The sequence below is a fragment of the Triturus cristatus genome, chromosome 7, assembly GCF_964204655.1.
Source record: "Triturus cristatus chromosome 7, aTriCri1.1, whole genome shotgun sequence".
Lineage (NCBI taxonomy): Eukaryota > Metazoa > Chordata > Amphibia > Caudata > Salamandridae > Triturus > Triturus cristatus.
The window spans coordinates 826,043,196-826,068,559 of record NC_140590.1 but is presented as its reverse complement, the minus strand read 5'-3'; the positions used below and the strand labels follow the sequence as shown (position 1 = coordinate 826,068,559).

Here is a 25,364-nt window from a genome sequence, read left to right as displayed (position 1 = left end):
TCGACGCCGAGCGGAGTCGGCGTCTGAGGTGGTACCGGTGTCGACGCCGGCGGAGGAGGCGTGACGAGGTCGACCGGCGTCGGCGGGGACTCGGGAACGGGTCCCTCGGGCGCTTGCGGCGTCGAGGCCGGAGCCGTCGCCGGGGCCGCCGGCAGGCAAGGTTGCCCAGTCGGGTCCGCGGGGCCCGAAGGCGCGCCAGCGGGCGTCGACGGCGGAGCCAGGTTCCTCATGGCCGCGAGGAAGGCACTGACTTCCGCCGGCGTCGCGTCAGTCCCAGGGACCGGTGGGTATGGGGATGTGCGCGGCGCCTGCGGCTCCGCCGGAGCCGCGGGGGTGGAACCACCCTGACCCTCGGCCGAGTCGCGCGACCGGCGAGGGGAGTCCGAAGAGCGGTGTCGCCTCTTGGACTTCTTGGAGTGCTTCAACTTACCCGAAGACTTGGATCCCGACGACCGATGAGGACGTCGGCTGCGGCTCCGCGACCGATCCTTGGACCTCCTCCTGGACTGGGATCGAGAGGGGCGCGGAGCCGAGTGGCGAATCTCGAGAAGCTTACGGGACCGCTCCTGTCTAGCCTTCGAGGTCAAGGCCTTGCAGTCCGAACACGACGCCCGGTCGTGGTCGAGGCCCAAGCAGGAAAGGCACCGGCGGTGATGGTCCATAACCAACATCAAGCGGCTACAGTCAGCACAGGCTTTAAAACCAGGCATCCTACCGGCACCAGAGTCGAGACAAGATCAAAAAGGATTGAAAAAGTTAGTCAAAAAGTGACTAAAGGGGTAGCTCTCCCGGATCTGCGCTTACTGGCGCGTAAAAAAAAAAGAAGAACTGACGTCAGCGCGCGAGGGCGGCGTCTAAGTACTCCGACGACGTCATTCCGGCGCACGACGTCAACGACGGACACGGAGCCGCAGACGACGTCTAGCGACGCGCAAGGGGTATTGCTGACGAAAAATCTTCCGGATCTAGTCTGACGCCTGGGGATATTCTAAGGTGAGGAATCTAACTAACGTGTTTCTTTCAGATAGTATAAAACACCATTAGTATATAAATGTACATCATTCTAAAAGCAAGACATTAGGTTATTGTACTCTGCCACCTATGTGTTGCTGTCCTGCAGGGGAATGCTGTGCTGTTGTCTTCTGCGGGTTGTGTGGTGTCCTCCTGAGAGAATGGGATGAAGGTTTGCCTCCTCAGAAAAGGGTGCTCTTCGACTGTGTGTGGGTGGGGGGGGGAAGTAGGTGGGATATTTGTTTACCAGGAAAAAGCTGAAGCACTTGATCCTTTTAAAGCAAAGAGCAAGCTGGCTTGGTGTAGCTTCTTGCATGTACAGACATTGCCTTTTCACAGGGGCTGATACACACCACCTCTCTAGTACACAAGGTCTAGGCAGGTGCACATTGCAGTGTGAAGAGGTGCAGCATTGCACCTGCTCCTTGAAGGATTGATAGTGACCGTGTCCTCCCTCGCTAGCCACAGCAGACAAGATTACCTGTAATGCTGACGTCCTCAGTGAAAAAGCTGGCAGCTTCCAGGGCAGACTCTGCTTCCTCGGGGTTGAGAGCTGCAATGAAAAATTGAGGTGGGAGAGGGTAAGGGACAATGCACATGGAGGCCCAGCACCAGGGAGCATAGGTGAAAGCAGTAAGACGAAAGGCAGTGTAGAAAAAAAAAAGCACTGGGAAGATGACAGCGCAGAACACGATTGGCGATAAATACAACAGATGAAGAAAAGGAAAACCTAACTCTTGCACCAGCAGAAAAGCCGAGAAGTAAAGGTGGATAGGACCGTGCTTTCCACAGTCATGCATGTGCAAGTGTGCAACAAAAGCATTAGTATGTAGTGTACTACTCACCAGGCGGCAGGTGCAGCTTGTACAGGAACTTGAGCTTCTCTGTGAGATCCCCGTGGTACATTCCACCTGCAGAGGAGAGAGGACAAAGGACCAGATGCTCCATGTTAAATGCAATCCTTCTAAACAGAATATGTCGTTGTTGCAGTGATCTATGGTACCCTTTCCTAGAAAGGGGTCCCCAATTACTAATCATACTTGAGTTACAAACCACTGAACTCGCATACCCATCAAATTAATGAGGAAGCAATAATTCTTTTTAGTTTTATCTTATGAATCAAAGGTCTCCTAGCAAATGGTAAATGCCTATGCCATGCACTCTTCCAAACACTCCGTTGACATGTAATTTTGATTACTAAATGTTCTATCCGATTCATCTCTCCATTAGTGCAGAATTCAGGAATAAATGGACTTTAATCCCTGCGGTTTTAAAGATTTCGCTTTTCAAACCGTACATTCTTGCATGCACAAACAGACTACGCCTTCTGTGGTGCAAAGAGACCTTCTTGGGGTTATAGAGCTCTCTACAAAACGTGGAGCCTATTACCATTACATTTCTGAAGAACTCTATAATGAATTAGATATAACTTAATGTTTTCAGTTTATCAGAAAACATGGTTTTTAATTAATGTATTGAAGGATGCAGTCTCAAAACACTTCGGCCTTAGATGGCAGTCTAATGCTGTATCTTCACAGGGACCATAACTTACAATTCCATTACTGTTCACATTGCTGACTACCAGAAGGCAGAGGAAATGGTGACTACATTACACGCTTTAAGACTTTAATGTACACTATCTGTATTTTTCACTTAAACAAATGTGATGTCAACTACGTCACACTCAAGTGTCCTTGACTGGGAATGGATGTTTAGACTGATTAACAACTTGGAAATCATTCAAGCAGGAAATGGGATTCCTTGTGCAGGACTGCCGGCCATTCCCATGCCTTGGACCTGGAGTGAAAAACAGACAACCCTGTGGAATATTTCGTCCCATTTCAGGAAGGTTCATATACTTGTGTTTTCGTCATACAACAGCTATAATGTCCAGGCCCTTGGTCTGTATTTTTCAACAATACATTTACTTGAAGGCAGGAAATTCAATCAAGTGAATAAATCAAAGGTCCTGTACTGAAGAATATATGTAAAGGTACATCATATAGGAGTAAGCTCTGTGGCTTACTGCAGAGCCCATATACAAACACAGTGTTCAAAAGAAGGAAATGTAAACTGTTTGGTTACAGGACACACAGTGTGAGGGTCTCGGACCTATTCTGCACACATCCCACTCCAGCACTCCAACTGCAAAACTAGATAGTAGGGGACATTTACACTGTATTCTTACTGGACACATTGGACTCATATCAGCCTACCAAAGGAGTAGCAAACGCACAGCCACACAAGCAGGCAAAATATACGACTAAGACCCAGACCATTCAGAAGGAGTACTCCAGCCTACGCCCCACCTACCTAGCCCGGTCACAAATTCCTTGAAATTGATGAGCAAGTCCTTGTTCTGGTCCAGTAGGCGAAAGATGCGCCCTGCCAGAATGGAGGTGTGCTGGCCGCATGACCAGGGGGTGAGATGTCCCAGCAGCTCTCGGAACTGTTCCAGGTCAATGCGGTACTGCTCCAGGTAGGGAAGGCTTGGGTCATGCCGAACGCCTGCTGCCGTTCCATTACCTCCCCAGTAACAGTTCATAAGGTGCTGTGCCTACAACAAGGAAAACAAAGGGGATATTTTTTGTTCGCCGAAACAGCAGACACTGACACACAGCTGTACCAGTATGGTACTTCTTTACTTCTACCAAACATTAACTCCCAGCTACCTCACCATCCCCTTTGCTCACTATTCCGCACGTATTGCTGTTTACAGCATGACAACTGCATTAAGGCACACATTCTAAACTATGCATGATGAATATACTAAATGCTTTTCTGTATTTCCGATTTGTGAATTGTCAGCATTTGTCAAAGACTGTTAAAAAGGGTACTGTATTGTAAGCATAGATGATGTCCTGCAAAAGTACAAACGCCCATCAAATACAGATGAGATCCTGCATAAGCAGCAGCGACAGAGGTACATTTCTTGGAGGTCTTACAAGCCTCAACAGGGATGCTTATCTTATTTAGAAAAGCCTCATCTCTCCAGAGATAGTCTGCAATATGGGAGGCATTTGGTAATGTCAAGAGTGATTTACGATCTAATGACTCATGCATTCTGGTTCCATAGACTTAGCAAGATATAGAAACCCAAAGGGGATGTCTCCACACTAACACAGTTCTGTATGTATGTTTCCAGGAATATCCCATTATACTGTATTAAAAAAAGAAAAATCTACAGGATGCGTTTTAAAACTCTGATACAATGCCCTTCGTGGAGTTGTGCGTTTTGTGAAATATACATTTTCAAAAATGAAATTATGCATTACCCTAGTAAGCTTGTTTCAACTAGGCTTTGGATTGACATTTGTTGGAGGTGTAGACTCCTCCTTGGGCACAATTAGGCCCGCGTTTAAAGGTACAATTTTGAGCAAACTTTGCTTGCAATTTTTAGCGCTGTAAAAACAACCCATCAAGATGCAAAGGAACCACCAGCCCTGCTTTCCAGAATTCACCAAAAGTGATGAGCAAGTACATATCCTATTTTAAAATAGCACTTAATTGTGGTGGTTAGATTTTCATCAATTATCATTTTAGAAAACTAAGGATACTAAGACACGGAGATTTTGAAATGTTGGAAAATCAACATCAGAAGTCAGAGCTCCCGCTTTAACATCCAGCATTTTACCGCTAGACCACACCTGCTCAACTTTCCAAGTAAAGAACACGGCATAGGGCCACAGAGGATTGCTAAATTGCATCAATTCTAGTGTTAGGGACTGGTGACAGTGTGTGGGGGTTGTACATGGCTTGGTATAATGCAACAGGCAAGTGGGTATTGACGTTGGGCATGACAAAGAAAATAGTGGGTGTAAGGAGAGATGGACTGGTTACATTGGTAAGGGAAAGAGGACGACGCAGACTTGAGGGAAGAGAGAGAATGAGAACCAACAGTTGGACATGTGGTACTGGGTGCAGTCTTAGTTAATGACAATAGGCAAGAGCTGGGCAGCACAAATTATGAAAATGGCAGTGGCCCCAGATCATACTGGACATAAAAAGGAGAGGGCACGTCCAAGTATAGGCATGGATAGATATAGAATGCTTGGGATGTGGAGTTATTGGTTAGAGCTAGGCAGATAGACGACAATGGTGACAGTGATGAGCACAGGCAGTGGCTAAAGTAGCTAGCACACTACAAGAGAATGAGATAATGCGAGGTGAAAGTGACTGAGGGCTGAAGATAATGTTTGGTGCAAGGAGACCTGAAATTCTAGGGCTTGATCGCAGCTTACCTTAAAAACCATGTACAGTTCTTCTAACTCTTCCACGGAGAAGCCCAAGTCGGTTGCTACTGCCCGGACCTTCAAAGAAGGGAGAGGTGGGGGAGAAACAGGATTGTGATTCAGGGTGCATTAAAGGGAAAGTGCTTGTATATGAAGGGTGCGAACATGCTTGCTTGCAGAGGGTTAATGTGTGATCCACAGTAATAACAAACCTGCACTGAGGAAACCTGAGTAACTGAGGGGGGGGTCACAGGATCAGCTGGTGGTCACAAATGATCAATTTCAAAACTGGGTTCAAAAACCACACCCAGGTCCTGCCACCTGCTTCCAACCCCAGAGTGTACAGCTCTACTCTTTCAGTTGTCAAGCTGCATTCACCTCAACTGTGCTGAGACAGGAGCCCCAGCCTTAAAGATTTCTGATTAATGGTTTCTCTAGTAGAGGCTCCATCCAGCACAGTCTTCCCAGAATACCCTCAACGAGAGTTCAAAATACGCTCTTAGAAAACACATTCGGGGTTCTCTAAATTGTCAGTTAAATCCCACACTGCCACCAACACAGGAAAATAGATCTAAACAATATCCACTCCAGTGTGCAAAGCCAATCAAAATACAATTTTCAAATACAGAGTCAGACATGCATTCTTTTGTACTGAACGTAACAGCAAAAGAAGAGCCTACATGGATGGGCATTAAGAGGAATAAGAGAGGAGTTATTAGAAGAATCACAACTGTATTCCCTTCAAACTAACAAGTATACCCACCCAAAGACTGCTTCACTAACAATGGAAGGAATTTTAAAAACACCCTTGTGGTACCAGGCTCCATGCGTTTCAACGCTGTATGAATTCTTCAAGATTACATCACATCCCTTTGAAGAGAGGAACTTCATCTCTGCGTCCACACCCCAGAAAGAGCGGATTATGGATATGCAAAATACCAGAGATATTTACCATTAGGGATAGAAATAATATTTTCAACTAAGGGTCAAATATCACCTTCCAAGATAGAATACAATGCTTTCCATCTCATGAGAGGGTCATTATCCGAGAAAGGACTAATCCTCTCCATCCCATAGAGGACCAATCATCATTCAATGAAGCACCCAATTGGAAACCACGAGAAGTAAATGTCTAAAGTGACAAGTTACTCACAACCTTTGCATCACAGAGAGCAAAGAAATCCAAATGTCAAATGAACACCACAAATCACCATCCTCGAGCGGACTAATCAACATCAAACAGAAGCCTACATTTCCCTGTCCAAATGAGGAAACACATTTCTCTTTCTGGAGAGGACAAGAGTTCCCTTCCAAGTGAGGACAAACATTCTATATCTAATGGAGTAACAATATTTCCAACCACTGAGAGCACCAATCTTAATGATACAGGAGAGGGCCAACATTCCAACCCATACACCAAATAAAATGTTCCCCTTCTAAACCTTGATCTCCATGCAAGATGGGTCTTACCTTCTTAAAGCAAGAAAAACACTGCTAACCCATCCAGAAAAGAACAGCTTATGTGTCAGAATTGATATAGCCCATCCAGAGCCGATTAATCAGCACCTTCAGCTCAGATGTTCATGGTCTGCTCTCCAGGATTAAGGTGCATTTCGGCACTCAAGACTTTGAAAATGGGAACTTCATACCACACTTCTCTTGGCGGTGTCCTCCAAAGACTGGATGACCTTCAGCCTCTGTTTGAAACGCATCTGTTCCATGTCATCAGCCCGCAAACTGCTGAACTTCTAGAAGCAGAAACAAAGAAACAGGTCACAAAATGATCATAACAGAAACAATCACCCAAAGACCAAATAAATGTTGTTATTTTCACCAAAGTGCCTTTCATGAGACATTTCAAACATCACTACACCTATAAAACAGCATCTTTCTATATGAAGCATTGCTGATAAGTGTAAGAGAAAGGTCAAAAGGTAACCCATGAAATATAATTTTAGAGTACGAATACTTGGATCCAAATCAAGACCCTCTGCAAAGCTCTGGAGTTAAAAGGTTCTGTTCTTCAGGATTCACAATGAACCCAGCCGAACACTGCAGGATAACACGAGACAGGTAATGAAACCCTTATGATTCCACTCTAAACAATTCATGCTTAGTTGGCTTCCATGACTACAATATATAGTCAGGCCAATATGGTCACATAATTTGTGAGGTGGTACACAGAGTTTGACCTCTTTTTAAACACCATTGGTTGTAAATTCTCGGTCAGCTGTCTCTACCTGCACTGTAGACCACTTAATGGAGCATGCAAAAAAACTGAAAATATAAACTAAAACAAATATATAAAATATATACATGTATAAGCGAATACTGTTGAAATGACAATCTGTAAAGTATCAATCCACTCATATGTAGTTTTAGTAAGATTTAATAGTACTGGAATACCAGGAAAAGTACAAGCAGACAACCTTCACCTTCCCCCTCAATTAATGATGTCCTTTTGAAATTCCCAAACGATCCACCAGAAATTCGATGAATGGCCACACACGTGGTTCTGTGGCGTTCCAGCCAGTCACCACCACTTTTGTAAAGTATGAGGCCACTCATACAGAATTTAAGATTTAATAGTACTGAAACACCAGAGAAGGGACAAGCAGACAACCTTCACCCTCCTCGTAGCTCTACCAGATTCTCAGTAACTGTCCTATAAAATAATCTAGAACCCCCCCTCACCCGTTACCAGGGAGCTAGACACCAGCTTTACAAGACAGCAACAAAGAAATACTTGACATAACACAATCCAACAGCACAAGGCAGATGTAGAACTGCTTTTTTCTACCAGTACCAAACTTGTAGACTCCGACAGATATCAGCACACCACCACCTTCCTAGGGAGCAGACGCGCTTTACATATAGAAAAGTAAATACATATCACAGTGCTCTTCATGAGCCTTCAACAAACTAAGGCATGGAAAAACATCTACTTCTATCAGTATCTCACACTGCGTCCGTTTTGCTCATCTCACCCTCTTGTGCTCACCTCATAGGAGGCCTTGATGAGTTCAAAGATGTCAATCTCTGGTGGTGGCTCATCACCGCTGGTGAGCAGAGCATGCAGGTGTGGAATAGGAGGGGAGACGCTTTGCCGGTTCACAACATTATCAAGGTACCTGTTTGAGAGAATGAAAAAACAAGGTTAGAATCAAAACCATGATTCAGTGCACTCAACACCACACAATCTTTGATTGCTATCTCTCAAGTGCACAATGCATTTTGAAGTCGAGAAAGCATTTGGACACATGCATAACTGTGAAGGGGACAATGTCATAGAAGGGATAAATATGCCCAGCCATAGATTATAAGGCTACTGCAAGTCATCAAGAAGGTTTGTGATCAGTTCTTTTAGTACGTCACAGAATTCCAAGGTGACTTGAACTATCCTTCTAATATAAGGCAGAGGGTAAGAGGGTAATTTATTCCTAATAATTCAGGGGTTACACCATCACACTACCAAAACTGATTACATCCTTGGTTTCTTGCTTGTTAAGGTTTACTGCAGATCAGAAGAATAGAAGCAGAAACTACACTGCAAAATTCAACTCACCAAAAAGCAATTAGCAAGTTTTGCAAAACAATATCAGATACAGTTTAATGTATGTTGGGTTAATACAATACTGTGCTTTAAACTGTTAATAAACATGCAGAGATATTAATTTCCTGTAATGACCTATACCGTGAAATAAACATGTTGCCATAAACAACTACTTTCTGCTGGTCATCGTTTTTTTTTTTTTTTTGTTTTTTTAGAAAAACATTTCATAAGGAAAAGGCAGTTTCGGTTTTCCTAGTTTAAACTGCAGCTGTAATTATGCTCAGTGCCCAGTTTTTCACACTGGCTGCTGACTCTGGCAGCAAGCAATATGATGTCAAAAGTCAACTGTAATAAGGTATTACAGCTGAGCAGCTAAATATATATATTTTTTTTACAAGTGATTAGCTACATCAACAGTCGCCTGTAATAAGGAAATTAGAGACAGGGAGACAGGCTACCATACTTGGAAAACAAGTTCCTATACATTATACATAGATCCTGATAGAGGCATTTGTCCGGTTTGTCCGGGGGGGGGGGGGGGGGGGGTGGTCTGACAGAATTGGGTCCGAGGGGCTTCTGGGTCCACAACTCCACAACCCCAAATGGGGGAATTTCTGTGTGGTATCCCTGGTGGGCACCGGAACACTCTATTTAAAAAAAAAAAGTAAAAACCTGTTTAACATGCCCCAGGTGGGCACCCGGGCACGCCACTTATAAAGAAATTATGTAGGCTCCTGCTGGTGGACGGCGGGGCTGCAGTGGCCTTGGGCCTCCCCTCGCGGGCCTCCCCTCGCAGCCCCCCCCCCCCCCCAACGTGGTTAAAGCTGTGACATGTGAACTGTGGCGTGCCCCATAGCATGGCAATATATATATATATAAAAAAACAATATGCAGACTCCTGCGGTGCCACAGGGGAAAGGATAACCATACAAATATTAAAAGGTGCACACAGTGAATATTATATGACTAGCCACAGATGCCCCATAATGCCCAGGGAGGGCTATTTACATAGATTGTGTTTTGGTGATCGGGAGGGACATCACCATCTTTTTAATGTTGTGGTAAGTCTGTAGGAACTTATGCAACACTAGAAAAAACAAATAATCTCCTGGGTCATTATAACCATGACCCAGAGGAGAACCAACTATATTTTTTTCAAAAGCCTTCCCCAGGCCGGAGTTTTTTGATCTACAGCTGGGATTGCCTTGCCATCTAGGGGCTGGTTTTATTCTATGTGTTGCAAATGTATCACGTTAGATAGACATCCTTGATGTTGAAATTTTTACCATTCAGTTTTATGGCGTGTAAAATGTAGTACAGAAATACATTTGTTTTATTTTCACACTTTTCACCCCCTAAATGTGATAATACAATCTGTGTAAAAAAAATAAAGAGTCAGACATGTAGTTCAAAAACACTTGTTCAGTAACAACTTACATTTTAAACTCTAAAAACCACAAAAATTCACCAATTATAGTTCTATTAAGTAACTATACCTGTTGCCCTAAGGTAACTAACTCGCGCTCTCACCATGCACTGCTAATTACCCTACATATTACATCACTCATGACATCTGTACGACATCATTGACATCACTGCAACATTTGCAATGAAATTATTGATGAGAAAACTGTACATGGCGGGAGCATGAGTATAGTTACTTTGTCCTGAATAGAAAAGAAAAAAAAAAAAAAAAAAAAAAAAAAAAAAAAAAAACACTTATAGAAGGCAGGTTAGCCCCCATCGCACCAGCCTCTCCATGCCCTATTAAATACTTAAGATAATGCATCACTACGACATGTTGTATGACATCACTGATAATCTCACTGCAACATCTTAAATTACATCATTGATAACACTGTGAATGGTGGGGGCACAAGTTACAGTTACTTTAGGGCTTGAGTTATAGTTACTCGATATAACTATAACTGGTGAATTTTAGTGGTTGTGTTGGTTTAAAACATTATGTTTTAAGTGACATTTTAACCTTTATCTTTTTCATTGAAAATAATTATCTATATAGAGATATATATTTATAGAAATTCACAGAAAAACCCAAAGGTTACAGGGAAATTATAGTTAGGTTGACATTTTACGCACACAAAACCATATGAATTCGGCATTTATAGTTCTACTTATGTTAAGAAACTATAACTCGTGGCCTAAAGTTACTTAACAGCACGGGGTATTGTTTCTTCAGATAAAAATAACTAGAAGTATAACTATAACTACGGAACTTATATGGTTTTGTGTGGGTAACACGTAAAATTAACTACAACATCCCTGTAACCGTTGTTTTTTGTGATTTTTTTTAACGTAAAGTAATATATAATCACCCTATGTTTACACAACCACCACTGCACATAGCCATTGGCCGTGGGCGACGGCTCTAACTCCATGCTATGCATGGCCTTTGAAAGTGCGTGGCTGGGGTATAGTGTGTGAGTAGGTGAGGTTTGGGATTTTTCCCAATTTGGATTCAGAGCCGCGGAGGATATGCGGAGGTCCCTGCCCAGGAGATCGAGTGATGTAATATGAGAGGTCATAAGCAGTGCATTGTGGGGGCATGAGTTATAGTTAGCTCACTAACTACAACGGCTGAATTTCTCTGGTTTTGTACAAGTGACACTTGAGCCTAACAATAACGTCCCTGTAACCTTTGGTTTTATCAGTGAATTAATAAGATTTTATAAATGCTAATTCAAAACTATAACGTCCCTGTAACCTTTGGGTTTTTTTCAGTGAATTTCCAAGGTTTAACTAGTAGCCGCAGTTGCAGAATGGTGGAGAAAGGGGGCGTGGCCTCTAAAGACCTCTTAGCATTCCCGCTATGTGGGACTTATTGGAGACAACAGGCGGGGTAGATGGCCCCATGGACGTCCTTGGGGGCCAACTACCCCTCCTGTTACCTCCAGTAAGTTCCACACAGCAGGATTGCTGAGACTTGGTGGTAGGAGGGCATGCCCCCTCTTCTCTAACCACCCTACAAACGCACCTCCTGGCACACTACTAGTAGCGGTATGAAGTCGCCTTGGCTATTGAGGGTCCTTGGGGGCCAACTAGCCCTCCTGTTACCTCCAGTAAGACCCACACAGCTGGATTGCTGAGAGGTCATCAGAGGCCACACACCTTTGCTCTGCCACACACCCTTTCTCCACCACTCTGTAACCGTGTCACCTGGCACACTGCTGCTTGTGGGATGCAGTCCACATTAGTCTTGAGGCACTCAGGAGGCAAGTGGATCCCCCCACCAGCTGTGCGCCGAAAGGTCTGTTTGTAGAGTGGTGGAGAAAGGGGGTGTGGCTTCAGACCACCTCTCTGCATTCCCACTGTGTGGGACTTACTGGAGGTAACAGGAGGTCTTGCGGGCCCTCAAGAACCCCCAGCAGCCAAGGGGACTTCATTTCCCAACCAGCAGCACACCATGAGGCACGTTTGCAGAGTGGTGGAGAAAGGGGGTGGGGCCTCCGGCTAGTTGCCGGCTTTCTAAAAAAATGTTTTGGGCCCTTGGTACCCCATTCCCCAGGGCCTGCCTCTTTAAAAAAATATTTTTTAATATGAAAAAAGAGAGGGCCAAACTTTTTATTTTTTAAAGCAACGGGGCTGCGTGGCCACCCTCCGGAGGCCGATTTTGGCCCTGGGAGACCCCATCTTTAGGGGCCTGGACTTTTTTTGTCTCAAGAAGGAAGAGAGCAGCGTGGCCCACCCCCATCCCTGAGCCAATTTTGGCCACAGGGCCTGTTCTTTATTACATTTAGTTTTTTTGTACCTGGGAGGGGGCCTCATGGCTGTAGTAATCACGCTCACAGTGGTTTGTAGGTAATAACTTGTTTTATTCATAAGTACATCTTCATTGCTGTACAGTGACCTCCAGCTTCTCCAACAGACTGTCTTCCCTAGAACTTCCCTGTGATGCCATTCCATTACATCACCAAGTTCTACGATGGAGGAAAGATTTCCACACATCTTCCCCCCTTACAAGGAAATCCATTACAATTGATAACGTAAGCATTATAAAAGATAATTAACAATATCATACTTGACATAACATTTGTACAGAACTATAAATAAACAATGGAGAGATTAAGAAATCCCCACAATATTAATTGACAAGAAAACAGACAGCAATTTATTCCGTCGAATTTGGAATATTAAACTTACACAGGTTACCCATACTCCACTCTTCTGTCATCCAATGTGACCACAGATTAAGTCACATTAACTTTGTGGCTTAGAAAATGTGCTCTCTCCTTTCTTAACAAATCCCATTCTTTTAACAGCAACCCAATCACAACATTGTATTACAACAATCTTCACTCCCTTCCTCCTATCATAACTTCCCTTGTTGCAATCATGAGGTTCTTTAACTTTTGCTGCAATCCGTTCACGATCCGCCCAGACCTGATCTTTCTTTTGCAACCACACAGGGGACTCCTTGGTTGCAGGCTCTCTACCTTTCAAAGCCACAAATGGTGAGACTCCAGTAACCGAATGAGGAGTTACTCTATGGGCCCGATTCATTTTGACTAGTTCTTCCTTCCACAATAATCCATTAGCCAAGGATAATTGGATGTTGTCCACGATGATACGATTGACCCTCTCACCCAATCTGTTTGCCTGTGGCCTAAATAGTGCCACCCTATCATGCTTGATTCCAAATCCTGTAAGAAACCTCATCACAATAGTAGTTGTACCCCGTTGTCCGTGACCAAAGTCTTAGGTATCCCTTCCTCCAAGAACACCTCTTTTAGAAACTCAATCACCTTCACAGACGTAATGTGTTCCACAGGCCTGACTGTAAACCATTTACTATGGCAGTCTACCAAAACAATTAAAAACCTGTTCCTGACACCCAATCTTTCAACGGGACCCAACAAATCCATAGCCAACTTCTCCCAAGGTCGATCAGGAACCTTCACACATTCCAGGGGAGGTTGAAGGATCACTCTACACTTACCACTGTCGCTACATGCCTGACAATCTCCAACAACCTCTTCCACCTCTCTATCCATTTCAGGCCACCAAAAACACTGCCTCAATCTCCTCTTAAACGTGCTTCTGCCCAAGTGTCCTTCGTGTACAAGCTTAATCAGTCTCCCCCTCAACGTTCTTGGTGGAACAATATGGTTGCACCTCAAGACCTTATCCACTTGAATACTCAACGGATCTTTCACCTTAACATACTGTTTCAACTCTTTACTTAAGACTGAAATATTTTCCCAACCACTACGTATTGCTCCTTTAAGCTCCATGTACTCTCCATCCGCACTCAATGCTTCAATCCACTATTCCTGTCTTAAAGGCAACTCTCCATCAACAAGATTAGACAAAGAGTCCACCCCGATCATAAAGGAAATATCTTCTTCAACTTGCATACGCGAAAAGCAGTCAGCTATGACATTCCTTTTATCCCTGATGAAGTCAATTGAAAAATTCAAATCCATCACAGACAACAACCATCGAGATATGCGCGGAGTCACACTACCTTTAAGACCCTTACCACCTTTAAAAATATGCAACAATGGCTTGTGATCTGTCCTAAGAATGAAAGGCATGCCCCATAGATAACATCTAAAATGATTTATGCCCAACAACAAGCCAGGGCTTCCTTTTCAATAGCAGAATATGATCTCTCTGCACCCTGTAGACGATGCGATGCATAACCAATCACTCTCTCCTCATCATCAACCCTCTGGGTCAACACAGCGCCCAACCCCACGTTACTCGCATCAGTTGTCAACATAGTTTTCCTATTAACATCGAAGTGACCTAAAGTAGGCGCTCAAACCTGTGATGCCTTAACATCTTTGAATGCCGAATTCCACTCAAACAGTACTCCCTTCTTTAACAGCGCTCTCATAGGTTCAACAGTATCAGATAAATTGGATACAAACTTAGAACAATACTCTGCAAGACCAAGAAACTATTTCAATAACTCCTTATCGGTAGGTTGAGGAGCATCAACAATTGCCTTTATAATACTTCTTTTTGGTCTTATTACATTGGCGGATATCTCGTGAGCAAGATAATTCACCTGTTTCTCTCTGTTGACATTTCTCCTTTTTTATAGTTAATCCATGCTCAGCAATTCTTCTCAGGACTTCAAACAACAATTAATCCGGATCATTAAAGGACCTACCCACCAACATAATGTCGTCCTTGAAACACCAGACCCCTTGCTTCCCCTGAAATATATTTTGCATAATCCTCTGGAACACCGCGGAGGCTGAAGCCAATCCAAATGGCATTCGACAACAGCAGAAAGACCCCAGCGGTGTGACAAAGGAAGTCAGGGGCCGTGATTCTGGATGCAGATTCACCTGGTGGTAGGCCGCAGACCTGTCTAAACACTGAACATTTTTCCATCCCCCCATCACACTTAACATTCCCGCTATATTGGAGAGTGGTTGACGATCGACCCATATATTCTTGTTTAAATCTCTCAAATCTATGCAGAGACTAATCTTGTTGCCCTCCTTGGGAGCAATGACAATTAGAGCGAGCCATTCAAAGGATTTGATGGGCTCAATAATCTTACACACTAACAATTTGTCAAGCTCCTTCTGAAGCGGCTCTCTCATTAACAATGGTATAGGTCTAACCTATGCACCACTGGAACAGCATCTTTCTTCAAAATGATGCGGTGAGTGAATTTCTTCAGCATACCCAAATCATCAGTTAAGACATGCGGAAATGATAGCATCAATTACTTTCCCCATTCCAAATCAACATCTAATACAGGCAACTTAGACACTTGCATAGTTTCTACCACCATCACCGGTTCTTGACCATCTGGATCAAGGATAATGTTAAGGTCTTTTTGATGACGCCATCCCCATGTACACTGTTATTCTTGAAAAATATATCCATACATTCCATTCCCACAACGTTAATTCTCTTCAGACCGTAACCCATCGCTTTTATATCGGGTTGCTGCAGTTTCTTCATATCTTTTTTTAGATCCTTCTCATAAATATCCTTAGATATTAGAGTGAATAGACTACCTGAATCTACCAATACTTTGATTTGAGTATTGCCAAAGGTAATATCACAATGGGGTTTTTCAAGTTTTCCTACACTCTCCATTTGTATACTTCTATTCTCATTGATGAGTACCTTGTGACTATGGTTAGACATACCACATTCATCAACAGATAGCATAATTTGTTCTTGAACCTCTCCAAGATTCTCTATTACACTTGGATTTTGTACCTTAAACCTGCACATTTTAGCTAAATATCCTTTATCACATAACCTACATGTCATGTTCCTTGCCCCACATGCAAAACTAGAAGCCATATGCCCAGGGCAATCACACCTGTAACACATGATCTTTCTTTTTTCAATTACATTGGGTGCATTCTTTGTATTGGATACACAGGGTTCTTCTCCTTTAGTAGACTTTTTCATCTTAATTTCTTGTACATCCAGCGCAACAACCTCTTTCCTGAGATTTTACTGTTAATTTCCCCATGTCAATCTCATTCATCCAAACAGCAGTGTGTTCCATGCTCCTGGCAATCTGCACTGCTTCGTCCAATGTAGGATCCAAGGATAAAAGTCTTTCTTTGACGTTCTTGTCTCTGGTACATTTCACAATTTGATCGCGAATCAAAGATTCCATTAGACCATGAAATTTGCACGTTACTGCCAGACCATGCAATGTCGCAACATAGCTCGTAATTTCTTCATCATGAGCTTGTGTTCGACAAAATAATTTGTGTCTTTCAAAAATGACACTAAGTTTGGGAGTAAAATGCTTCTCCAGCATTTGCAATGGCATGTCATACACATTTACAGGTTGACCATTACCAACTCTCAAAGACACTTCAGGAAGATCATATATTCTTCTTCCTTCTGTCCCTAATGTAGCAATATTGCTTGCCTTCTCAACGGTCCAGATTGGTCCCCACTAATAGCTAACATATAGGTGTTAAAAATATTTTTCCACCTTTTCCAAGGGATGCTTGGTTCTCCAGGAAGAGGCAAACAACAAGGCAGAGCAGCCATGCTCTGTTCTGTCATACCTGCAATAAGAAGATAAAAACAACAAACTACCACAACTAAATCAAAAAATAAGTTCTAACAATGAACCAAAATAATTCAAAAAAATAATTTAAAATAATTTAAAATAATTATTTAAAATAATAACACTGCAGATGTATTCCTCCTTTAACAGTGGTAATTTCGTTTCACTAATGCAGAATAATCTTCACACAGACTGACAAATTCTCTATTTGTGCAGACAGTTGAGAAATGTAAGGAAAATCACGTGTTCAGGAAGCTGCGTGTTCACGTCACACGTTATAATGATGCCTTGTAGAAGAACAGAGCTTCCGTAGTGAAGAGGACAAGCATGCACGTTATTCTTCAGTAAGACCTTTGTTATCTTTCCTTGTAATACTTCATACGCTCAATGCGTGTGATCACAGCTTCTAATTCCACGTTGTAACAGCTTTTCAATCGCGCGTACACTGCTCCTCAAAGGACTGGAGATAGTTTCAACTTGCGCATACACTCATGCGATGCTCATGTGGCTCACCGCATTTACTGCTCGTGGCACTTCCACAATTTTATTCCCTCAAGGATAAAACCTCAAACTTCGTGAGCCACTGTCAGTTTCTCGTGCACACACTTGCTGGCCGGGCATCCACTCGCGCCGTCAGCACAATGCAATGGCGGCATACACGTTCTCTGTGACTCGAGCTCACAACCAACGGTACATCCACAAAACGACGTACGTTGAGATAACATGTAAAATGCCCCAAGAAATGCCTGTTTACTCTGAATAAATTATAAAACGCTGGTGAAATGAATGTGCTGCACGCTGCGTTTTTCTTTTTCTTTTAAATGTTCACAACAACGCTATTCCAGTAGGTAAAGAGTCTGTATGTTCAGATTTTGTCCAGAGATGACTGGTAAAGGTAATAGGTTTATCTTGGGTATTTAATTTATCGCACAAACAAATTGAAATAGCTGTAACTCACGGTTCCATAGGTCAAAATTCATTCGTAGGACACGTCACCGAGCTGCTTTTCCAGGGGTGAAGGTCACTCAATATTCTGCCCCTTGGGGAGATCGCTCATCGCCAAAAACTGTAGTAACCACGCTCCCAGTGGTTTGTAGGTAATAACTGGTTTTATTCATAGGTACATCTTCATTGCTGTACAGTGACCTCCAGCTTCTCCAACTGACTGGCTTCCCTAGAACTTCCCTGTGATGCCAATCCATTATATCACCAAGTTCTACAATGGAGGAAAGAGATTTCCACAGTGGCCCCCTCCCGAGCCAGATTTCAGCCCCATGTACCACATCCCCAGGCCAGGCCTTAATATTTCGTCCCCCCTCCCCAGGCAGATATCGGCCAAGGGGTCCCCCATACGCTGGTGCCTGGCCACTTTGTTGGAGGCTGCGTGGGTAGCCTGAAGGCCCCCGCAGTCCCTACCGGCTCCCCGCCTCCTGTGGGAGCCGGTATTGCTTTGCAAAGCAATGTCTGTTTCCCTGCTCGCTTGACAGCGGGCAGGGAAACAGACATGCTCTGCTTTCAACAAGCAAGAGCAGTTTCTGCTCTCACTTGTGGAAAGCAGAGCGGAGTTTACTATGGCATGGCGGGAGCACTGCTATGTCCCGGGGGTGGGCACCCCGAGACATTGCTGGAGACGGCCCTGGGGGGTGGCAGTCCCCAGGGCCATCTAGGGCTGCACCAAGGGGTAACACAACCCCCCTTTGTTAAATAAGCCCCGGGGAGGAGGTGGTGGTGGTCCCGGGAGCCACGCTGCCCCCTATGTAATTTTAAAGACTTGCACCGGGGAGGTGGCGGTCTCTGGGGCTGCATGAGGAGGCCGGAGCCCCCCACGCATTGCTATTCAATTTAGCCCCAGGGAGGTGGCGTTACCCGGGGCTGCGGGTTACCGTGTTGTCATAATTAACCCCAGGGAGGGTGCGGTCCCTGGGACTGCGGTGGGCTGTGCGGGCTCCCCGCATCACATTATAAAGCTTTGCACCCCCGCACCCCCCGCATAACTATAAAACTTGCCCTGGGACCTGGCCCACGGGGGGGCTAAAATTAAGTCAGCGCAGGGGCCTGCGCTTCATTTCTTTTTTTTTTATTTCGCTGGGAGTTGGGTGTGTCGCACTGAAGCCGCAATTTTCTTTTAATGGTTTTTTGGCACTGGGGAGTCCCTGTGAGACCCCACCAAGCGGCCTATAGTGTCTGGGTGTTTCTACCCTGCCCCCTTTTCTTAAAATTTTTTCTTGTGACTCGGTTAAACCATGTCACAAGATGGCTGCCAACACTTCCTGGTTTGAACTGTTGGCAGCCAATCAGATCTCAGGCATGAGATCGGGAGAGGTCGCGGATCCTCCGCTGACTCAGTTGTACATCTTACATGTTTTTTTACATTGCTCAGCAACTACTGAATGGATTTACACCATTTAACAACAAGCATTTACAATGCAATAGGTCTCGCATTGATGCGAGTTTGAGTTTTGACATTGCAAATAACAATGCCTTTTATTTTTGTTTTCTTTTTAAAAACAAATAAAAGGCATTGTTATTTACAATGTCAATAGCTCAAACTCGCGTAACTGCGAGACCTATTGCATTGCAAATGCTTGTTTTCATTGGAGTCTAAATGAGCGTCTTAATCAGTAGTTGCATGTTTATTCTGACCTAATTTCAATTACTCCTGAGCATTTCAGGCTTTTTGTGTCTTTGGCCCCTCACACTTTTACTTGTGCTGCATTTTCACACCTGACAGATGGATTTTGCTTTCTAACTAGTTCCAAGGAAGGAGCAACAACGAGCGTGTCGGAACGGCAACATAAGAATAGGGACAGTAACGTCAAAGAGTGAGGCCGAGTCGAGGGTCGAGAATAAAGGAGAGGACCTGGTTTCCTCTGGAGGCTTGAGGTTCAGAGGAGAGGACAAGGGAAGGGACACTAGAGGGTGCGCTGCGATCCAAGGGAGTGGTTGAGACCGGGGAATAGTGGATCGAGCAGATTGCTGAGAGAAAGGAAACACACATTAATGGAGGCGGGGTTGGAATGGATGTTCAACAGGGAGACCGTGGGAGAGGAAGATGGTGAAAGGGATCGACTGATGAAAGTAAATTAGGAGATCTGTGTAGGGAAAGGAGGGACAGTGCAAGAGGAGAAAGATATGTTAATACAGGGGGAGAAGCCACATAAGGGAGGGGGGTCCGACAGCTAATCCCATGGAGCCCTGGGAGAGAGAAGAGCACAGCATACTAACAGCAGGCCCTGGGGGACTAACAGGTGAGAGGAAAAGGAGAGCCATCCACTGTAGGCAGACAGAGGATGAGAAAGTGGAGCAGAGAGGCAGGCATCAGATCACCGAAAGCCACACGATAAAACAGGAATGGGATGAGGGTAAGTAAGTAATAGTTTATTAGCATAGTTAATTAAAACCATTTCAATTCATCCTTTAAAAAAAATAATAAAAAAACACTAATGTGTACACAATACATTATTCATCACTTAATAAAATTACATTCACGTAGTAACTGTATTTTTAATTCCTTTTAAAAGTTCATAAGATTTTATATGTTGATAGAGTTAAAATAGTAAACGTATTGTTCTATATGTCCTCTGTGTTTTCTGGCAAGGGGACAAATTCCAGTATTTACTCTTCTTCCACCTTCCATAATTGATACAATGTAAATAGGGATCTGCTTAATTTAAGAGCCTCTAAGAATATGACGGTACGTCAATTTTCTGCATCTTTGTTTCTATCACCTTCAAAAACTTCACCAGGCTACAGTTCAACTGCGGGTCACTAGGTGTAAAACAGGCAAGAACTGCCTGTCTTCGTGAGCGTATTCCACGGTGGTTGATGTGGTATTTCAGTAACCGTTTCCTTTCCTCCAACAGCTTCTCGCAGGAGCACAACAAATGTTCCATGTCTTCAGACGCCTTGCCACATAGGCGACAGAGGGAACCCCCATTAACCCTCAGCCACTGCGGAAAGTGGCGTGTGCACGGTAACACGCCTAGTCTGTATTTGAGGAACTTCAATTTTATATGACGTGAGTAGCCGAGGTCAAGGTAACTCTGGTGGCCTTGTTTGGAGTAGGAGTTTAGGATGATCCACCCATGTGACCTCTTTGCAACACACGCTTTATCTTCAATCCATGAAAGATGTTTTATTGTTCTCTTTACTATTCTTTTGATCGTAGTGTGATTGATAGGGGTATTCCACAGCTCCTGTAACCCTAGATTCACTAGGCTGCTTTTCAAGTATTTGGCAGCTGGCGATGCCGGATACCGTTCTAATTCTGACCATAAGTAGCTGTTTAGGGTTCCTTCATTTGCCTTACGGACTTTATCCCAAGTCATTATATATGCACCTTGTCTTGCCAAAGACTGCTTCTGTCCTCCAAATTCCAGCCTGAGTTGGGCTGGAGAGGTTTGATTTGGCAAGCTGAATATGGTTCTGTATGCTGATGCCACAGTTCTATCTAGGGTCGCCACATCCCTACCTCTCTGTACTTCGCGCCCATAAGTAATTGTGGGATGAGGGGAGGACAGAGATCGAAAGAGAGGAATGGGGCCGACAGCGCGAAGAGCGAAAGATAGTGAGATACAGACAAACAGATAAAATGAGATAGGGGAATATTAGTGTCATGAATAGAGTGAGTTAAGGAGAAATCCACGCCAGGCAATCAACAGCCATGAAAAGAGACCATAGGAGAGCGACAGAAGCAGGAAGGGAGACAAATGGATGTGAAAGGGAGACAATAGACAGGAAGAGCAGAAGAGAGCATGGAGAGAGGCAGTGACAGGAAAGGAGACAGATGGATAGTGGCAGGCAGAGACAGGGGACAGGTAAAACAGCAGGCAGAGTGTGTTGTACAAAGAGACAAAAGGTAGCAGGCACAGTCAACAGCCAGGCAAAGACAGGATAGCCAGGCAAGTGTGCAAAAGGGGACAACCCTTCTTGCTGGTGGGAGCACAATTTCATTAACATATGATTGCTATCCACTGATTTAGATTTGCAATTTCCAAAATTTCCACTCTTTGGCGAGTTTAGTTAATTAGTTAAATGATTTATTGGTCATTCAAATGCATTAAGCACCATGCAAATTCGTCCAATGTAATCATCAAGTATTATGTTCGTAGAATGTATTACTCCATTACATTTTCCAAAACCCAATGCATTTCGGGTCAAACTACATTGCTATAATATAAAGGAAACAGAAGGCAGTTCAACTTCCAGTCCATAACACAAAAATAGCTTAAAGTGTCACTCTTAATGAAGCCTGAAACCATTCTTGCCAATGAAATAAAATGAATAAACCCATTGTGAAAAGTGAAGCAACTGAATAATAACATGCAGTTACTCTGGTCGATATTGACACTGATAGATGTATGTGTAAATGAGCGGTTTCTGATAATGGCGTGCCGAGGCTCAAGGGTACACTGAACTTTCCACCAAACTCTGGAAATAATCCAACCGAGCTATCGAGGCACTACGTGATAGTGGCGTAAACATGCAAAACATTGTGAGGTGCACACAAAGTTACCGGGTGTTTTCTAACTGTGCCAAGACGCTAGGTGACGCTACGCTCTTGGGATTTAAACTTGCAAATACAGCAAGGTACTCGCGATCTTACCGGATTGCTTTCTCGTGTTTCCTAACTCCGCACGAACGTCGGTGATGCGGTGAAACGCACCCATTTAAACGTCTTACTGACGCATTAAAGAGACAGTGTCTTAATGTTCTAAGACTGTGTGTGCAATAAATTTACAATTGAAATAATGCACAAAAGGTTTTGCTTACTAGTAGAACACCATATTAGTTCAGAATGCTCAGAGCACTTAAAGAACTTCTAGTTACATAATCTCCCATAAACACAGAAATAAATTGAAACAAAGTTAGTAGTCAGACTCTACTGCTTATGACTTCACCTTTTGCTTTCAATTCCAGCACTGACTAAGTCAGTGCATGTCCGGGGAGCAGGTTTAATTCCAGGCCCAGAAAAGTGTTGTCAGTGCTGGTCTACGAGGTCGACTCTATGCCAGATTAGCAAACTATGTGACTGAACCTCTTTCAGATTCATTTTATGTACAAGTAGACCATGTCGGTGCCCCTGAAATCTGGAACAGGTCAAGCCGTCACTCGTCGACACTGGGCACTCACTCGCATGCATAGTTTACTTGGCATCAACCTTTGTCTTCCCTCTTTCACTAAGGTGACTGAGTGGATCTGGTAAATGCTGGTAAAATGTTTTGCATCCAGTATCCGATTACATCCCAATTTCTGTTGGGCCAACACGTGTCTGCTGGATATATGCTCTCAATGTATAGATCGCTCTCTCCGCTAGGCAAATAAGAGTCCATGTTTGTGTGAGAGGTGTGGCGCAGCAGCCAGAGCAGCTGACTCCGGAGCGCAGGGATCCGGTTCGATCCCCGGCGGCAGCTCAGCATCATGTGACTGGGCAATAGCTCACTTAATCTCCCCGACGGCTCCCCAGCGCCTGGATACCCTTAGGGGTGATAAGTTTGCGATTTACAAATGTGGAATTAATTTTTTTATTGTGTACTTGTCTCTATCGCGACAGATTGTCGAGGAATATTCCCGGCAGGTAGGATCCCCAGTCACGTCTAATTTGAAATTCCTCCTTTACATACCAAAAATGCACCTCTTAATTGGACAGCTTCGTTCTTAAATCTGTATTTCTTTATTCATGTTCACGACTTTCTCCCATCAGGAGGAGACAGCCCAAGTACCTTCTCATTGGTGCAACTACAAAACTCTACCTAGGCTGCATGAGGTGGGCTTCATAAATGGTTTTGTGGCATCCTAGAGACATTGGCACTAGCCTTATTTGGGTACCTCACAGAGCCCAGATTATGAGTCCCTCCACCCCCACCCTTTGCCCAACTCAGGTGCTTCTGCACTCATTTACCATCTGCTCAATTAATTCTGGTTTTAAAATCTGTAAATCCTGTTCCGCATTGTAATTCCCCATTCTTTTGGGTTCAACTTCCAATTGCATGGTACTGATGTAGTGTTACCACATGATAATGTAAAATTTGCATATAGATTTACCACTTTGTTCTTACTCCCACTCTCAATTTCTTACTTTCACTCACTAGATCTTACACTCGATTTTTTACTCATTCAGTCTCAATTTCTTACTCTATTTCTAAATCTCAATTTTAGACTCTCCAACAAGTCACTGACTTTCAATTTCCTGCTACCAATTTCTTTCGCTCTCCATTTCTTATTCCCACTCTCTATTTCTTACTCTTGCTCAATTTATTCTGCTCACTCTTTCAAATTCTTACAATTTTGAGTCTTGCTTTTCAGTCTCTTGCACTCACTCTTGATTTTGTATGCTCGGTCTCAATTCCTACTCTGAATCCCATTTTAAATCTTGCTCTTAAATGTTCACGTTCACTCTCAATTTCTTACTCTCTATAAAATCTTACTCTGGCACCGTGAGCCCCCCTCCAGACCGCACTGTTTCACAAGCATCCAGCATCGTGGGCCGTGTTACACGTGCTTTAAATGGGCAGGTGCTGTCCGGTACGGAGTACCCACACTTCTTTAATGTGGAAGAAAGAGCACCTGCACCTCTCAGCTCTGCTTCAATGCATGTAATGCAAGCACTGTGCAGGTACTCTGGACAGTAAGTACCAGCACTTATATTTCCATTTAAAGCACAGCCGTGTATGTTAGAATTGATGCTTTTGTGATGCTGTAGAGAAGGCCGTGTAACGATGCACTTGCAGGGCCTTGTTGCAATGCACAAAGCATGGGACAGGCCTTTTGTACCAGGGCCCAGGGGGCATGGACCCCAGACCTACACTGTGGGAGGAGCTAGGCCATGTACTACAAGAGGCCAGTGGTGATACTGAGGGTGCCTAGAATCTGGCGCTAGTGCCACCTGATGTGCTGAGGCAGTCGGTCCTGGTCGAGTGGAGGACCACCCAGTGGTTGGTTGTTTGCCTTTGTTGGCTAGGCTGCTTTAAAGCGCCAAACGGAGCGAAGAGGAAAGGTGCTAGACTGAGACCGACATGGACGAGAGGAGAAAGAAGTAGTGTTTGGTAATGTGAGGTACCTTTGTAGCACTCACGCCACACAAGGGCCCCTTCAAAGCGCTGTGGTGAGCTGTAGAGGGAAGGAGGGATAACGGTGTTGGACTCAGCCGAGAGATTTGTATCTGGGGAAAACAAGTCCACCTGGCAAATAAATGACACTGCTCTGGCACTGTTTTCTTGGGCACATGAGCGTCTCAGGGCCACGATAGAGTGCTGGCAGAGTATGCCATGCTTAAAATGCGTTGTGGCCTTGGCCACATGGTTGAGAAAGCATGTAACTGTGCGAGGATGCCAGCGCGCGGTAGCTTGGTAAGGGAAGAGGGTTATCTGCACCCGGATCAGCTCCCGGGTTTGCATTTTGATTCTTGAACATCAGACAGTGGCAGGCAGCAGCGCCCAGCCTTTGTTTCCGAAATGAGCTCGGACTGAACTCCCAAGTATTTGCTCTGTGATTTGAACTGTTAGTTTTGGCTGGACAGACTGACCTCCCATTCATAATC

At 44.1% G+C, this 25,364-nt stretch overlaps 1 protein-coding gene across 5 annotated transcripts in view; it reads right to left on the bottom strand.

The window, feature by feature from the left end:
- The window catches only part of TBC1D9B (TBC1 domain family member 9B), a 194,201-nt gene that overhangs the window by 45,826 nt on the left and 123,011 nt on the right, over positions 1-25,364 (bottom strand). For all 5 annotated transcript variants that reach the window (XM_085617747.1, XM_085617748.1, XM_085617749.1 and 2 more), the window contains 6 exons: positions 8,245-8,374; positions 6,893-6,991; positions 5,253-5,321; positions 3,325-3,568; positions 1,857-1,922; positions 1,493-1,564 (listed from right to left, as the gene is read on the bottom strand). In XM_085617747.1, coding sequence (XP_085473873.1) covers positions 1,493-1,564; positions 1,857-1,922; positions 3,325-3,568; positions 5,253-5,321; positions 6,893-6,991; positions 8,245-8,374 — 680 coding nt within the window. The remainder of the gene's footprint in view (positions 1-1,492; positions 1,565-1,856; positions 1,923-3,324; positions 3,569-5,252; positions 5,322-6,892; positions 6,992-8,244; positions 8,375-25,364) is intronic.